Source organism: Quercus robur, chromosome 5 (genome assembly GCF_932294415.1).
Source record: "Quercus robur chromosome 5, dhQueRobu3.1, whole genome shotgun sequence".
Taxonomy (NCBI): Eukaryota; Viridiplantae; Streptophyta; class Magnoliopsida; order Fagales; family Fagaceae; genus Quercus; species Quercus robur.
The window spans coordinates 71,984,713-72,004,065 of NC_065538.1; the positions used below are offsets into that span (position 1 = coordinate 71,984,713).

General features: G+C 30.5%; 1 protein-coding gene across 1 annotated transcript; it reads left to right on the forward strand.

Moving 5' to 3' along the window:
- The first annotated feature begins 6,116 nt into the window (after positions 1–6,116).
- LOC126726968 (uncharacterized) lies at positions 6,117–8,621 on the forward strand. The gene is made up of 2 exons (XM_050432405.1): positions 6,117–6,882; positions 7,753–8,621. The coding sequence occupies exons 1-2, from the start codon at positions 6,429–6,431 to the stop codon at positions 8,268–8,270; spliced, it is 972 nt and encodes a 323-aa protein (XP_050288362.1). The 5' UTR covers positions 6,117–6,428; the 3' UTR covers positions 8,271–8,621.
- The last annotated feature ends 10,732 nt before the right edge of the window (positions 8,622–19,353 follow it).

Genomic DNA, 19,353 nt, shown 5'->3' on the forward strand with positions numbered 1-19,353 from the left:
AAAATTGACAAACGAAGTTATTGACGAAACTGAACTGTAACAAAGATGTTGGAAACAATGCCATTGAAATCATAGTAGGTTTTGTTATGGATTTACTTGTCACAAAACTTATTATTAAATTGGCTTTGATATATGGATGTGTGAGATTAATGATTATTTGGTGGAAAGTGAAAAATGAAGAAAAGAGCTCAAGTTTTAGCCATTTGGCATTTTCATGTTTCTTTGTTCCTGCTTTTGAAGTGGAGCGGGGCTGCCGAGAACACCCACCTCGCTCTCGGTCTCTCCCTCTCGATCTTTCATTTATGATTCTTTGGTTAAAATAGATTAAAAAAAAAAAAAAAAAAAAAACCTTCTTACATGTTTAAACTTGGTAAGTATCTAAGAGCATTTATACAAGCCTTCATTTACTTGTGTACCAATTTCTCAAATTTATTCATATCTAATACGTGTTAGAAAATAATATATATCCTTTGTCAATACAATTTTTTTAATTAAGTAAAACAATATTAATTATATATGTGGAACATCAAAAAAGAAAATTATGTATGTGGAGTGAACATTAAAATCAATTCTTTCTCATAAATGTTTAGACTATATATTTATATTTATACATATGTTTATGTTTATGATAGATATTACTTACGTTATGTAACGTTTAAGATAGATGTTTATCAAAACCAATTATCATAATCGATTATTACTAGAATAATGTTAATTAATCAAATAATAAACTCCTTTTAAGTTTCTTGAAACTTTTTGGCTATTGAGTTTTAATTGGATAGTATTTCAAATTTCTAGAAGCTTGCGGTTTAGAGTTCCACTTAGAATAGGATCTACTAATCATTCTAATGTACTTATTGAGTGCAAATAGAAAAAGTACATCAAACAATGTATAATGTGTAAGTCATATTATGCACGTGCAACATGTGATATGATACAAAATGGTGAAAATGGAAGATTGACATCAAAAGAATTATGGTATTCTATATTTTATTTGTTTTGGCTAAATTTTAATTTTGCTGTGTTACTAATTATTTCAATTTTAATTCATATTATTATTATCAAACAAAATTAATTAGTATAAACGTTCAAACAACCTATTTAAGAAGGGAACATGTACGAATATTTTGCGAGTAAAAAGAAAAAGACACAAATGTAGTATAAGTCTTATATATAAATTAAACTTAGCAATATACTATAATAATTCAAATTGATATTATAGAGTTTCAATTTTTTATTTACTAGTCAATGATAGGATCAGATCACCTGTAATTTATTAAGTAAAAATGTTTTTTATTTTATTTTATCTAAGATAAAATTCTAAAATATATATATTTTTTAAAATTTTAAGGCTTTTAAAAACTGATTCTCAAAAAATACACTAATGTTTTGCCCTATCAGTGTGGCCTGTGTAAAAAGTACTTAAGCAATGTTAAGTAGGGGTGTGCGCGGTTCGGTCGGCTCGGTTTTTTCTCAAATTTATCACCGAATTGATAGAGATCGGTTTTCTCATAATTAAAACTGACGCATACTGCTTAGGGTCGGTTTTCCGACACATAACAGTACGGTTTTTTGCGGTCGGTTTAATCGGTTTGGTCGGGTTAGAAACATTTTTTTTTAGACAACACAAACACAAAACTAAAAACTAAAAACAACATCACAAATAATTTTTCACAACTAACCTGCCATACACAAAAACATATTCCAACTCATACTGATACAAATTAAACTCAATTAGAAAATCGGTCCAACAATGAGAAAGCCAATACAATGAGAAAACCCCAGATTTAATTTATTAACTAAATAAAATAAATAAATAAATGAAACCAAGAGCAAAAGGTATAGTTCACAGATGCCAAAAATCAAATTGCTGAAAAATGCCAGAAACAAAAAAGGTTAGACAGATCATAGTTCACAGATGGACTTGGACGGTTGGACTCAAAGTGAGAGAGAATCTTTAAAATGGCAAGGTGAGAGATGGAGAGTGGAGACATGGAGTTATCGGTGGAGTGGCTAGCGGCCACGAGGCGGTGAGCTAGTGACTAGTGAGGCAATGAGAGAGAGACATGTCAGACAACAACTCAAGGAGAGCCAACACCCAACAAAGCCAAGAGGCAAAAGAGAGACTGAGAGAGTTAAGAAGGAAGGTCTGAGAAAATAATGAATTTATGACTCGCGTTTTCATTTTTTTTTTTTTTTAAACTAAGTGAAACAATGTCATTTTGTTAAAAAAATAAAAAGAAAAACTATGGTAAACGATTCCGTTCTGAGGGATATGTATATATATAGTAGATTTATCGGTCGGTTCGGTGCAAGAATCGGTTTCAGATTTGCTTTCCGACTTTTGTACCACACCGGCATCGGAATTGGGGTTCCCCTCCGTTCATCGGACTCGGCTCCATCGGTCGGCTTCAACGGCGGTGCAGTATTGTCGGCGCCGGTTGGTTGGGTCGGCCACAGTCCGGTTGTGCACACCCCTAATGTTAAGCTGTGGCCCAAAGCTATAAAGGAAATCTTTATTTTTTTATTATTATACAAACATGTGACCCAATTTCGTTCTGGGCCTAAGTATGAACCCAGATTTTTGGATTACTTTTTGGGTTTGTGAAAGAAATGCATGTGATCATCCAAAAATGGAAAAGGAATTCAATTTTTTTTTTTTTTTTTTTTTTTATGGAATTAAATAAGAAGAAGTGGACAAAAAGTATAGATTAGGAGGATGTTATATATATATATATATATATATATATATATATATCAATATTATAATTATGAAACAATGGCTTAATCATGGACTTCTTCCGCTGATAGCAAAGGATCAAGTCAGCCGCCAAATGAGTAAAAGAAGTGTTGGAATGTATCTAGCCCTAAAAATGGTTATATGCTCATTCTTGAAGCTGATTAGTTCATTGCAATTAGTAATTTGGAAAGTGTATTTTAAAGAAATTGACATGATTGATATAATTAAATAGGGATGCAATAGTTTTTAGAAAATTGACCTATTATTGATTCTAATTTTATTATACGTTAATAAAATACATGTAACAATTGCGTGAAATTTCGTGACAGCTAAATTTATTGTTTTTTTTTAGAAAGAGCTGAATTTATTGTTGAATAAGAATTTGAGCATATTCTATTTACAATAGAACAAATAACCCCATAATCTTATTCTATTGGTAGGATGTAAATGAAAGCTCCTTGATGATTTTCAGTATATGATAATGATATTGACCAATGGACAATTCACATTAGTCACTCTCACACAAGCTGTGCTGTGGAAACAATATATATATATATATATATATATATATATATATTAATAGACTTCCAATCCTAAATATGTGTATGTTAGTAGACTACAAAACAAAATTTTCTAAAAAAATAAAAATAAAGACTACAAAACAAATTATGTGCAATGTATCTTCATCGAGGTATCCTAGTCCCTAATAATATGAAGAGTGAATGTTTTCTCTTATACTTTAATCCCAAAAGAGAAGAAAAATTCAAAAAGGCTTGCTCCTTCTGGCCCCTAAACAAAAAACATATGCCAATTTTAAGAGTACATTTCACAGCCTTGAACCAAGCAATGCATTCTGTCTTGAGATATTTTGCAATAAAGTGAATCAAATTTTTTTTTTTCTATTTAATAATAATGACAGTATGGTATTTTACTACCTACTGTGAAACACATGAACCCTTTATAAATAAAGAAGGGGAGAGCCATCTTAAAGTTGAATATGTTACTATGAAAAGGACATTAACGACAAGCTTCTCATACTTATAACTTAAAGAAGTTATGACATTGTTACACTATGCTCGGAACCTTTCAGTTTCCTTTTCAATTACTTGTTCAAAAAGTCTAGTTATATACGATTTGACATATACTTTGCCACAACTTGCTATATGTGAATTAATAATTGAAGTGCTTTAAGTAGTGGACTAATGTGCAAGTGAAGCAGGGGTGGCTCCATGTTATGGTTAGGGTATTCATTTAAACACACTGACCTTGAAAAAAATTATATATAATTTTTTTGATTTTTTTTTACCATAAATAAAAATTGAACACTATAAAATGCAATTACAAAGACCAATAATAATAACAGTAACAAAAATCAATAAGTTGAGTAACAACAAAAATTCTTATCTATTTTAACATAAATTTTTTTTTTAATTTTACATAACCACTTTTCAAAAAAATCTACATTAAATCATCTATTTTACACTACATTTTATAAAAGTATTATTTATTTATCAATTTTTTACTACTCAACCAAATCATCTCTCTATATACGAGTAAAGAAAGTGTTAAAAAACAAATTTGTATATGAACAATTATTGTAACTACAAATACATTTTATACAATAATACACAAGTTGATGTGGATGATTTTTGTGGTTGGTTGTACAAAAGTTGGCCCTTATACCATTTTATAAAGATCAATATGAATGTTCTTAATGACTACATTAAAAAAAAATACTAAAGTTGTCACTGAAGTGAAGTAATCCAACCAAAGCTGATTGTGGCAAAATGTGTACAAAATGTTTTGTTACTAAAAAAAAAAAAGTCAATTATTTCCTTCTTAGGGGTGAGAGAGTGGCTGCTGGTTAGGACATAGCATAATAGCATTGCTAATTGTACACATTTTCAGCAAAAGTAATATTGACACAATATATAAAGGACAAAATTAAGATACAATATTTATATGTTGTTTTTTATATTTTCTTCTTAAGATTCAGCTATTTGGCTTTTATCTCATAAAATAGAAATTAATTTTTAGTCAAATATAACCACATGACTGAATCTTAAGAGTGGAACTTAAAGAACAATACTTAAGTTTTGCCACTTTCAACCGATGGACTGATAGGCTCACTATTATTTTAGTTTTTCTCACCCACTAAACATAATTTGTTATTCTCATACGTGGTGGAAAGTGTGTAAGATTTATTATTTAAGCAAAATTCATTCACAAACAATGTCTGTTTTTGGCGTAAATTATTCAATCAGAAAGAGGAAAAAAAAAAAAAAAGATTCAATGAACCTAGACACATACAAGGTACACTGAACCTGGTCTTTTTTTTTTTTTTTTTTTAACTCTAATAAACTCAAGGCACTTTGGACGCCAAAGCGGACTCCGCGACTATTTTCCACATCAAATCCAAGTCTAACTTAGTCAGTGTGACGTGGGAAAACCGATAAAAAATCAACCTATCAATTTAATGCAATCACCACGCGTAAGCCTGTGCTGGTGAGCTTAGCTCACGTTTGGTCACACATGCACACACATTCATGGCATGGCTTTCTTATCTACTTTTGCATTGGTTACCAAGTAATGTTGACACCGTTGAACAGCGTCAAATGGAACAAAGTTATTGTGTATCACCACACACAGATTGATAGCTGTGCACTACCCAAGTGACACACATCAAGAACCGTTAATCTTAACTTGGTCAACAAAATAATGATTTTGAATTCGAGTGGTTACTTCAAGTGACACAAAACCACAGATTCAGGTGGTTACTACTTAAATATGTGGTTTTGTGTAAAACTAATGGTTTTTAGCATAAAAGAGGTATATGCCAATCGTTTGTAACTGAATCACTGATAAAGTCTGGTTTAGTATTCTAAAAAAGAAACATAAGAGAATTATGCGAATCTTAGAGATTAAAATTCTTTAATTTTACAATCTATAATGCGCTTTTTCTTTTCTTTTCTTTTCTTTTCTTTCTTTTTCTATGTTGATGAGACAGAATTATTTAGGGTATATTTTAAATGTGCTAAAGAAGCCAATTCAGATAGCAAAAAACAATTTGTCATGGAACACTTAACCCCACCAAACAAGACCAATTGAGGTCCACTCAATTAGTGAAGCAGTATTAATTAATTAATTAGCAACATTTGCTTAACCGTACACAACCCCAATGTAATTCACAATAACCCAATACAAAAGCTCGAACCTAGACACAAAACCATGCCATGTTCATTTATAAGAATCTTAAACTAGCCCACATACATGTTAACTAAAAATTCTCACAACAACACTCGCTAGCTCACACCTCCTCTACCTCTCTCTCTATATATATATAACGCCGTTAACATTACAATTATACAATTATAACTCCATCTGTTGTCATCTCTCTCTTATTCCAAAAAAGAGGTTGTCTTTTATGTACACATCATATCGCCACAATCACAACATAGCCACACCATACTTCCAAAGCCTCATCTCTCTCTCTCTCTCTCATTCTTTGTTTTTCTATATATTTAACCCATTAGCCTCTTATATTCTCTGTCTTCTTCACATATCGTTCTCTCTCAAAAGAGCTTCTTATCGGTAGTGATCCATTAAAAAAGAGAAATTTTAGACAAAAGGGTATTGGATATAAGCAAGTGTTTGGGGGTTAGTTTTTTTTTTATCAAACACATTTACAATGGCTAGAATTCCTGTGAGGTTTGAGAGGGTAGCAGCTGCATTCAACGACGCGTCTTCACGGGTTAGACTCTGCGAGAGCAGTGGGAGCGAGCATTCACCAGCGGCAGAGAGTCTCACTGATTTATCAGATCTTGTCAAGTCGTTCATTGAAAGAGATGGCAGAGTAGTTTTTTATATGGATGATGATCAAGTTGATCATCAGCAAATGGAAAAAGACCAACATGAGCATTCGGATTGGTCTGATTCTGAAACAAAGGATATGCTTCAGAATCTATTTGGTTCCAATGATGATGATGATGATGATGATGATGATGATGATGACAGTGATCGTGATGTGAAGCAAAAAATTCGTGGTGAGGTTGAATTTGCTATTGGGCTTATCAGTGACATGTCGTCCACTGGGTTTAAACGACAACTGATGGCTCGTTTACGTGACAGCGGTTTCGATGCTGGTTAGTACCGTATGAAATTATGGATTTTCCTCTTGATTTTTCTTTTCATCTTCAATACCTCCATTGACACAAAAAATTTCAATCTTAACAAAAAAAATCACAACTCTTTTTAGGAACTATTGGAATAGTTTTTTTATTTTTTATTTATTTTAATTCTAAGATTATTATTTTACAATATGATAGTAGTAGCAAACGCATGTAAAGTAGAATATTATTAATCATAACTTGTTATCATTGCAAAAAAAAAGTCTTAGAAATTTTTTGTCTTCAAGCTACCTTTTTTAACTTTTCTCCTTTAGATAACTTAATCATGATTAATAAACAATTGCAAGTTACAGCTAAGGGGCCCATTAAAATCCGGGTTCTTAATTAGGTAGTGTTTACTTTTCAGGGATAATGTTAAGAATATTTGGATGAGTTGTCAATCTTGTGTATCAAGAATGGCATCGGTCTCGTGAATTTGTGATAGAATTTAGTAACGTTCTTAATTATCATGAGGCACAGCGCCATTTAGCATCATTAAATCTGGGCTTTTACTTATAAAAATAGTTTCATATGTACGCAGGAAAATCGCGCAAATTAACTTATGATTATGATTATATCAGCTGAGTTGTCTTTATGTATCATCAAATAGGTCTTATCTATGGTGATAAAATATTAAAATTTAGTGACTTGCTTTTCAAATTGATGAATTAACTTTTAAATACAAGAAAAACAAAACATTATTAAAAAAAATAGTTATTATATAATTGATTTGGCATATAATTATGTATGTTTTTAAGTCTTTACTCTTTAGTAGTATATGCACTATGCCGTATTGGTATTGCAGTGTTGTTATATGTTCTAATTACATGAACCCCATTTGTGCAGGCCTTTGCAAATCCAAGTGGGAGAAAACTGGACGATTCCCATCTGGGAATTACGAATACATTGATGTTAATGTAAATGGAAACCGCTACATAGTTGAAGTTTCACTTGACAGACAATTTGAAATTGCTCGTCCAACTGATCAATATGCCTCATTGCTCAATGTTTTCCCAAGGATATTTGTGGGTAAAGTGGAAGAGCTAAAGAAGATTGTGAAGCTGATGTGCAGGGCTATTAAAGAGTCCATGAAAGGCGTGGACTTGCATGTACCACCGTGGAGAAGAAACGGTTACATGCAGGCAAAGTGGTTTGGTAATTACAAGCGGACCACCAATGAAGTTCCTTCAAAAAATGCACAATATGGTGAGGCTGTTACTGGAAAAAGATCAGTTGGATTTGAGGCCAAGCCATCAATATCTTACTATTGCAGAGAAGATTTTGCAAGCAAGGTTGGTTTAAGAGTTGGACATTTGACTGCTGTGTTTAATGGCAATGTCAATGGCATGGGCTTGCAGTTGTAGCAATGTGAAAGAACTAGTAGGATTGCTTTCAATTTGGAGAGCGGTTTAGGGTGTTAAATTTTTTGGAAGAGATTAGATTGGATTTTGAAGCCTCCGCCAGCCGCATATATATATATGTTCTTAAATTATTCCATTTCCTTGTTGATTTTTTTGCACCCTTGTCTACCGAAAGTGGAACTTGTAGCATACAGTTGTAGTATATTTGGCCTTTTTGTTTATAGGCATGCATTTGTACGTAGGTAATTGGAACTTGTAAAGAAAATTTTGGAGGATTGAGGTTCTGACTAAGGACCAATTAAGGTTTACCTTATTTGAAGAAATCTCTAATAAAGATCAATTTATCATGTTGTACCGTGAGTTTGATCAATACATTATTTAAGTTTTAGCTTCAATCTTTGTGTTTGAATGCAGTTTGCGGATTGTTTATGTGCTGTAACCGAAACAGGATATAATTAAAAGTGCATTTGGCAAAGAAAAATAAGATCTGCTAAGCTTGAAATCTTCTTGTTTTAGTTGTTATTGTTCAAATGCAAACTTCTATTAGCAATCAAATAGAGTAGGATAGTGTGTATCTTTTGAAATTGTTCATAACAACTCTACTTAAAAGTCAGTTAGCCAAAGCTATTTCAATCAGAAAAAGAAAAAGAAAAAATCTAATTGTTATGAACAATTTATTATCAACTTTATTTCAGGACATGCTTAATAATAAGCTAAAAAGAAGATTGTTCTCTAAGTCAATTGAGAGGATGAAAACAATATATTACCATTGGAACCCATGTCAAAAAAAAAAAAAAAAAAAAAAAAATCATGTGTAGGTATATTTAATGATTGATTCTCAAACCATAACCATATAATTGGATAAAACTTAAGAAAATTAGCTTAAACAAAAGACAAAAGATACACAAAACCTATTCAATTTGATGGGAAAAAAAATTAGTATAAAAAAATACATACCTACAAGGTTGTAGGTAGAAGAAGAGAAGAATTATGAAAAAGAACTATATGGTAGGTATTCATTATGAATTATTTGATATATATATACACTCTACATTGAAGAAGTTGATATGAACAAAAGTCTTATATTAGTATAATTTGTGGAGTTAATGTTAGTCTAATTTGTGGAGTGTGAAGCTAAAATCTAAATCTTTAAAAATGTGGCATGTGAACAGGAAATCCAAAAAAAAAAAAAAAGAGTCACGTGTTAGAAGAGGAAATTCAAAGAATTTAGTGTTTCATTTAAACTCTAAAAGTAGTTGAATACATTTAGTAATGTAATTTTTTTTTAAATGGTTTGGATGAAGATTTTGGATTGTATTCAAATTTAGATTTTTTATCAATTTATAAATTATAATAATAAAGGGATTAGATAAAGAGTTTGGATTGTAATCAAATTAATATTTTTATCAACTTAGAAATTATAGGAGAAGAAGATAAGAACAAAAAAAAATTATATTCATTTAAAAAAAAAATCTTTAAAAAATTATACAAATTGGTGCAACCACTTGGTACAACCACAATATCTAAACCCAACTTTTATTATATAGTATACTAGTCGCTAACTCGTGCGATGCATGGGATAGTTAAATAGAAATTAAATATAGTTATATTTTTTAAGGTATTGAATTGAAATATATGAAAATAAAACAATTTGTTCAAAATAATAGTTCACAAATAAAGATAAACACTATAGTTTGTCACATTTTTAATCACAACACTTGTAGAAACCTAAAGCAATATAATTTCATAGAGGCAATAGATCGCAAAAGTAATACATGTAAAATTTCATAAGCTTAGAAGAGTAGGTGTTATCAATGCAAGTTGAAAATTTCTTTTATTATGAACCTGCTTGATCAACCTGTTTGAAGTACCAAAAATTACCTTCGTGGAGGATAGGGCCAAAGCACCTGATGTTGCATGTTCTTAGAATACATTTTTTGATAGCATTGGCTTCTAGTGCATCACCTGAATAAGGGGTTTAGAGACAGGGCCACATCCATTAGTTTGAGCAAATAACATTCTAAGCTAGCTTTATGGAATCAGAATGCAACAAGTTACGAAGGCCCATATGATTTACCCAAAGGTGTAGAAGTAGCATGGGCATTTACATAATCCACCTGGTTAGGATGAAGGCCAGACTGCAGATCATAAAAAAGTGAGCATATTATAACAAACCACAATTATCCTTTAATGCACATTGGCTTAAAATTTAACTTATTCAAAAGCATTTTGTTGAGGAAACTATTAGATCAATCCTACAAAAGAACTATTTTTAAGGGTCGTACTAAGATGGCAAATGAAAAGAGTGAAACAGCAATGAAGTTAGTCACCAAGACAATTAGCCCTGCACCCAACCATTATGACCATACATCCACCAAATTTTATGTATTCTCATGTGAAACTGATCGCATGAGATTTGGATGGGTTAAAACAATCATTTAAATAAATTTTAGGTACATAACAATTTATTAGATTTGAATACATATCCACTAATAGTCTACAACATCCTATATATGTGTTGCCACCACAAGAGAGTACCAAAATAAAAATAGAATTGATCTACAAGATATATTGATCTACATATATGTATCATTTGCACAATTAGCTAATGATAATATATGCATATACAAGAATACATGTGCATGCCAACAGTTAGTGTACATTACATAAAAGGTTCAATGCAATCAATTAGATTGTTAACTGACTTAAGGCATGCTTCATGGCAAAAATGGCATCTCTTCCATTAGTACGTGGCTGAGTAATGTGATATGCATCACCTACACTATATTATAATCTTCAAAACCCAATAATCCACAAAGTATTATAATGAGAGATTTAATAGTTATTTTTGTCCTTGATAAACAACTTGACATCCCATAGCCACAAATAGAAGCATAGATTTTTGCATCTCGGTTCTTTTGCATGCTCAAGTTCCTTCACAAAGAAAAAAGATAAATACCAAACCAAATGAAAAATAGTGAAAACTACTCGATAAGGATAGAAAGAAAGGGAAAAAAAATCTAAATGTTCAAAAAAGAGATGTTTCAACTCACTTCCAACACCAAGACTATGGAGCCTTCTCCTATCCTAAGTTCAATGTAAAATTTAGACAATAGAATGCAGGCATATCAAAACAAAACAAAGCATAAATTTCAAAAACAAAGAAGCAATCAGAATATGCTTACAAATAAAAGTCCATCATCAGTTCATTATTTAATTAGAGAAGTAGATAGACTCAAACAAATAAAGTCCATCATCAAAATGAAAATCTATCCAAAACTCAATCAAATCAAATCAAGATTATAGAGAGATGTAGCAAGTACAACAGGGACTCTACCCTCATACGTGAAAACAATAGAGTTAGCTCGTGTAATATGCAGCTGGCTTTGTACCTAATGAACTTAGCCAATGGTTCTTTTGCAATTCTTATGAATGTGTTCAAAACAAGATTTTTATGTCTTTGTACAATCACACGGGTTTGTTTAAACAAAATTTCATATACGCTCAAGGCGTAAACAAATTTTTGATAATTTGATCACAGCACGGTTGCTACAGCCTACATCAACCAACAGTATTCGAGTTGGACAAAAATCTTTTACACATAAAAACCACGAATAAAGATTCATGACAAAACCAATAACTCAATTTCCAATCTATTAAAGATATAAACCCCCTAAGAGATATCTTTACAGTTCACACAATCAAATCTGATTTTGCACGGCCAAACACAACTCTCTACTATAGAATCAATATCAGTTTCCTGCGTGTTTTTCATGGATGTAATTTTGTAGTCGGATTTAGTATTGGGTTTTAGAAATATAAAATCAGAATTTTTAGAGAGAGAGAATTTGAGTTTAAGTTGGACTTGTTAGAGAGATAAAGTTTCACTCTTTGTTAAGTTTGAACTAAACAAGAATAATTTTTGTAAATAAATGATAATTTTATTTAAATATTGTGCTGATGTGGAAAATTGTGAGAGTTTCAGAGGCTTCGGTTATATATATATATATATAATATTTTGTAAATTTATAAATTCATCAAAATTAATTCATAAAATACCAAGAAAATCCAACTAAATAATTAGAGTAAGGTTGATGAAAAAAAATTATATATAATGGGTCCAATTCGATTAGATGAGTTGAAAAATTACCAACATGAACCCAACCCAACACCAACTCAAATATAAATCCAATCAAACCCAACCCATCAACCCACACAAACCAACTCAAGAAGTTAGAGCAAATCATTAAAAAAAATACAGATTTTTGTGTGAGAAACCATCATAAGTGCAATTAAAAAAAAAACTAGGGAAACATTTTTTTTTTATAGGAAAAAACAATTAAATGGAGAGTTGGTATATGAATGACAATATATATACTAATATATCTTTCTTTCTTTTTTTTCCCAGGTTCTTTAACCCATAAGGCTCTTAGCTACATTATACATCCAATTTAAAACCAAATTTACGGGAGAAACCATTCTATTCATGAAAATTTCTGGGGCAAATTTATAGTTGAAATTTATGCAAGGAGTCCAAGGACACGACATGAGATTGCAAACATCCTAATAATTTCATAATCATCTTCAAAGAGGAAAAACAAGAAATCTTTAATAATTAAGTTTCAAATTAAGCTTATATGCCAATAATAAAAGCTGCCAGTTACACTCTCATACAAAAATAGCCTAACTACATGACAATAATTAGGTGTAAGGCGATTCAGCCTTACACAATGGAATAGAAACTATGCTAGTTAAAAATGGCTTCTGTACTCTTGTTCTTTCTTTCTTTTTGCTTTGTTTCACCCCATAATTAGCTGGGTACTTATTTTATCAATTTTAACACATCACTTTAAAATACACCCTACATCAAATGTGCTATTTTAACATTACAACAAATTAAAATAATAAAAACAACCCAAAAAAAAATCATTTAATTTCTATAATCCCAAAGCCTACCTCTTCTCGCTACTCTGAACTCATTCACCATAGCCTTCACAACCACAGCACAAATCCACTGTGACCACCACCCATAACCATCGTTCATCCACCGTGATGCAAAAAAAAAAAATAAAAAAAAAAAATCCAAATGCAAAACACCCACAAAATCAACCCAAGCACAAGTAACAAACATAAGCCCATCAAAGCACTAGATTGAAACACCAAACCACCACCACCAATTCAAATAAAAAGTGCGAGAGGAGAGAAACCATAACTCACCACTAGATCGGAACCCACCAATAATTTGCAAACCCAACACCATTGCCCAAAACCACCACCAATCAACACCAGCTTAAAACACCAAACCTACATAACTACAATCCCACTTCTCAGACCATATCCAATCCCCAAAATCAAACATAAACAACCAAACCAAGAGGGGGATTCGGCGCTTAGCGACGGGTGGAGTTCGACGAAGGCAGAGACAAGTGACTTGGCAAGATTGACTAGCGAGAGGCGGAGTTCAGCGCTTGGCAAAATCGGCCATGGGCAGAGATCACTGTTGGTGAAGATCAGCAACTTGAGAGAAAGAGAGAGGCAGGAATGTAGGAGAGAGAATAAGTATAATAAAATAATGACAAGAGAGAGAAAGAGAATAAAAATTGAATTTTTTTAGCATTTGTGTCAGTAACATTCCAAATTTGCAATGGTATTGTTCACTTAAAACACTCATGTGAGAGAATTTTTAGTGTTTGGTGGGCTAAATGCCAAATATTTTGCATTTAGCACATGCTCCTAATGCTAATGCTAAAAAAATGTATGCAAGAATGTGAGTAGAAGATGGTGCAATACTCAAAAGTCAAAAGTAATATTTGGAGACATGAGCGCCCCCCCCCCCCCCCAACCACCCCCAAAAAAAAATAAAAAGAGAAATATGACACTTCAAGTAAGAGAACATGGAACCACCTGTAAGGAGATTCTTAAAGGAACTTCATAAACACTCCAACAAAACCATAGCCAATAATATGCAGAAGAGAATTTTAGGTAATGTTATGATGAATATATACAATTACTGACATATAGTTGAGTAAATGTTATGGGTTAACCTAGTGAAGCTTGATATTTGAGAAATGATAGGTTATGAAAAAGGTATAGATATATAAATTTCATCATTCATTTTGCAATTTTTAAGTTATATTAGACAAAGAAAATTTGTGTTTGATAATTTGCTACTTTCAAATGCTGGAAAAGTACTTGAAAATGTTAATAAGGTAAAGTAATAGTTTCAAATGTATGAATTGAATCGGTAATCAGTCACTTTTTTTGTGGAAGACGCTTGTCATTGCTCAAAGATTCAACCTTTAGGCTCTACCAAGTACAAGAGGATGCTTTAACACTTTTTTCTTTAGAAGACTTTATCAATTATTTTATTGTGAAAGTAAGTACTTATAATGTTGACAATGGGGAGGGAATGGGAACCTTGAATTCAAAAGTGGCAAGTATAGACAACAACACATACCCTTTTATATCAAAAGCAACAAAGTTTTACCGGTATTACATACATTAGAGAATATGTGGAAAACATGTAATTGCCCAAAGCCAATAGCTGTAATATTATTATCATTTGTGATTGGGGCCATCCCTATCAAGAGATTCAAGACCATAGCAACATTACATTTATATATGCTATAAGTAAAATAAACAAATATGGTATTTGGGAATACCAAAAAAGGGTTGAAGATGTATTGAATTAAATTTAGGCTATCAATTAATTTGAACTAAAGCGTATGCATTGTATGAGAGAGATTTAATGTTCATGGCATAGTGAATATGCAATGTCTATGGTTAGATTTCTTTTTATTATTATTTTATTAATGTTTATACTTATGTTTATATTATGTTTTAGTTTTAATTTTTACAATCATATTGTTTTGTACCCTTATATATAAATAAACACATAATGACTCACATGTAGTGGTTTCTTTGTTAATAAAAATTAAAGTATTAACTTGGTTTATAAATGTGCATAAGTTGAATTAAAAGTAATCTAGCATTTATTTTTATAAAAGGTTTGCAAACTAATCTAGTCTTATAAAACGTGTCATTTTTGGCTAATGAGATGATGAGTCACCGGTAAAAAACTGCATGACTTCAAAAAGATTATAGTCATCTATAGTCTAATACGATCTTTTAATAGGGACATTGTTGAGAAGTAGTCGACGAGAAATCTTACCCGATAGTAGAGATTCTACTTGTATCTTAACTTAGAGCTATTCTAGTAGACTTCTTTTGTATCATGGGTTTGTAGGAGAAAGATGCCTTGGCTTTTATAGAAGGCTAGGATGTCGAAACTTTTCTCTTGTAAACCTGACTTTTATATATATATATATATATATATATAAATGATTATATTCCATAATACAACATTAAATTTGTGATATCTAATATAGACCATGAAATTGATCAATTTGAAGATGTATTGAATTAAATTTAGGCTATCAATTAACTTGAACTAAAGCGTATGCATTGTATGAGAGAGATTTAATGTTAATGGCATAGTGAATATGCAATATTTATGGTTAGATTTCTTTTTATTATTATTTTATTAATGTTTATACTTATGTTTATATTATGTTTTAGTTTTAATTTTTACAATCATATTGTTTTGTATCCTTATATATAAATAAACACATAATGACTCACATGTAGTGGTTTCTTTGTTAATAAAAATTAAAGTATTAACTTGGTTTATAAATGTGCATAAGTTGAATTAAAAGTAATCTAGCATTTATTTTTATAAAAGGTTTGCAAACTAATCTAGTCTTATAAAACGTGTCATTTTTGGCTAATGAGATGATGAGTCACCGGTAAAAAACTGCATGACTTCAAAAAGATTATAATCATCTATAGTCTAATACGACCTTTTAATAGGGACATTGTTGAGAAGTAGTCCACGAGAAATCTTACCCGATACTAGAGATTCTACTTGTATCTTAACTTAGAGCTATTCTAGTAGACTTCTTTTGTATCATGGGTTTGTAGGAGAAAGATGCCTTGGCTTTTATAGAAGGCTAGGATGTCGAAACTTTTCTCTTGTAAACCTGACTTTTATATATATATATATATATATATAAATGATTATATTCCATAATACAACATTAAATTTGTGATATCTAATATAGACCATGAAATTGATCAATTTGAAGATGTATTGAATTAAATTTAGGCTATCAATTAACTTGAACTAAAGCGTATGCATTGTATGAAAGAGATTTAATGTTAATGGCATAGTGAATATGCAATATTTATGGTTAGATTTCTTTTTATTATTATTTTATTAATGTTTATACTTATGTTTATATTATGTTTTAGTTTTAATTTTTACAATCATATTGTTTTGTACCCTTATATATAAATAAACACATAATGACTCACATGTAGTGGTTTCTTTGTTAATAAAAATTAAAGTATTAACTTGGTTTATAAATGTGCATAAGTGGAATTAAAAGTAATCTAGCATTTATTTTTATAAATGGTTTGCAAGCTAATCTAGTCTTATAAAACGTGGTATTTTTGGCTAATGAGATGATGAGTCACCAATAAAAAACTGCATGACTTCATAAAGATTATAATAATCTATAGTCTAATACGACCTTTTAATAGGGACATTGTTGAGAAGTGGACGATGAGAACTCTTACCCGATACTAGAGATTCTACTTGTATCTTAACTAAGACCATGGCTATTCTAGTAGACTTCTTTTGTATCATGGGTTTGTAGGAGAAAGATGCCTTGGCCTTTATAGAAGGCTAGGATGTCGAAACTTTTCTTTTGTAAACCTGACTTTTATATATATATATATATATATATATATAGAAATGATTATATTCCATAATAAAACATTAAATTTGTGATATCTAATATAGACCATGAAATTGATCAATTTTAATTAAATAGAAATGATTATTTTCCATATCATTAAGGGCAAATGATATATGCTACCCCTAATAAATAATGAAGGGAGTGAATTTTGTACTGAATGTCATTTTGGTGTGTCTAGGGGAATAAAATATTTTGATACCATTTCTAATATATATGTGTTTGTGTCTTTTTTTATGGTTATGTTTATGTTTATTGTTATTTTTATGGTTACGTTTATAAACATATAATTTAAAATCTCCAAAAATTTATAAGCTCAAATATTAGTTCAAATACATTAGTTCAACATCCAATCCTAGTTTAATAACTATGTTTTGGGCTAAAAAATGAATCTATATAATATATAATTTGATTACATTATAAAATTATATCTTGACAAATAAAAAAAAAAAAAAAAAAAAAAAAAAACTTATTGGTTTGTTTTAGAGAGGAATGCTACAACATAAACAAAAAATTCCACAACATTTTTTATTGGTTTTTTTTTTTTTGACTCACCACCAACATCACTTTTTTCTTTTCCACTAACAATTTGTCACATCAATAAGGGGTAAATTTTTTTTTCTCGAATTCGGTGTCTATAAACTTTCTATTTTTTAGATAGATAACAATTTAATTGTTCTTATGAACTTCATTATTTTGGATAAGAACAAAAACTAATTAATTTTTGTTAACAAATTTTTCCTTTACTTTTTTTTTTCTTTTTTCCTAGTACACAGCTTCTTGCTTTTGTTTTTGGTTTTTGGAGGTAAATTAAAAAGTTGGTCCCTATCTTTTATATTATATTTCAATTTAGTACTTAAACTTTTAATTGTGTCAATTTAGTTTCTAACACTTTCAGTGCAGTATCAATTTAGTATCTATCATTATCCCTTGAATATAAAAAACTAACATGTCAAAGGGAATAATAAAATTTATTTTCCATACCACATTAGCTACTAACCGTATTGTTACATTAGATAAAAAAAATTAAAAAAAAAAACTAGACTCATCATACACGCTTCACGCATGGGATGAAGCTTTTTATTTTTATTTTTTGGGTTTACATATTTTACTCATAGCAGTTTTATTTTAAGAAGAAGTTGTATTAGTACTTGACTACTAATGTGAGAGAGAAATGTGGAAGTGGAAAAAAAAGTTTAGTGATAAAAAAAATAAAAAAGAAGAAGTTGTATTAGTACTTGACAACTAATGTGGGAGAGAAATGTGGAGGTGAGAGATAAAAACTATTTTATTTATTTATTTTTAATTTAGCTAAAAATTAGGAGTTTTTAAATTACTAATTTTATATGTCTAACCTTAAGATTTAAGCCTTAGAAACAAATGAATTTGAGATTATTTTGGGCATCTAAATTGAGGGTGTCCCAAACAAATGAAGTCTCTTAAATAGTAGTAAAAAAAAAAAAAAAACAGCGGACGATGAAGTTTTTTTTTTTCTTATACTGTCATAATTTTTCATTCATTCCAATTTGAGATTTACACATTTTCTAATTAATATTACGCATGAGAGAGAGAGAGAGAGAGAGAGAGAGAGAGAGAGAGAGAGAGAGAGAGAGAGAGAGAGAGAGAGAGAGAGAAACTTTTTTTTTTTTAGAGAGTTTCAACCTATGGCATCCAATATTGATGATAGCTCTTTATCATCAGACCAAGACACCAATCAGTTTTTGGTGTAGGCGGGGATTGAATCTCAAATCTCTTATACAACCATCAAAAACTTTACCAGTTGAGCTAACTGAAACCGACGAGAGAGAGAAATATTTAAGTCTTGATAAGGGGAAAAATAAGTGAAAACATTGGGTTTAGTGGTCCTATTTTATAGCCCAAAAAAAAAAACTGTGTTTTTATTTTATATATAATTTTTATTTTGAGAATATAATTTATAAGTGAATAAAGCAATTTGAAAATCAACAAGAGAGTGACTCTATTTTTTAGGCAATGTCTTAGTAGAAGTTAAAGTTGTATTTTTACTAGATTGTTTTTCAGTTTTGTCTCTACTTAAACATAGAAGTATAGAGGCATTTTTAAACCAAAAAAATGAGAATCGCAAACAAAGGAATTCCATTAAATAATATTGGCTTGATTAGGGCTGTGGTCCTTCTGTCCTTCAATGCTCATCCACCAAGGCAGATACAATCATGGTGATTACGGAGAGAAATACGTCAATGCCCATCCTCTGAAGGATTGTGATGCCACCTTCTTTTCCTGGGATCCTT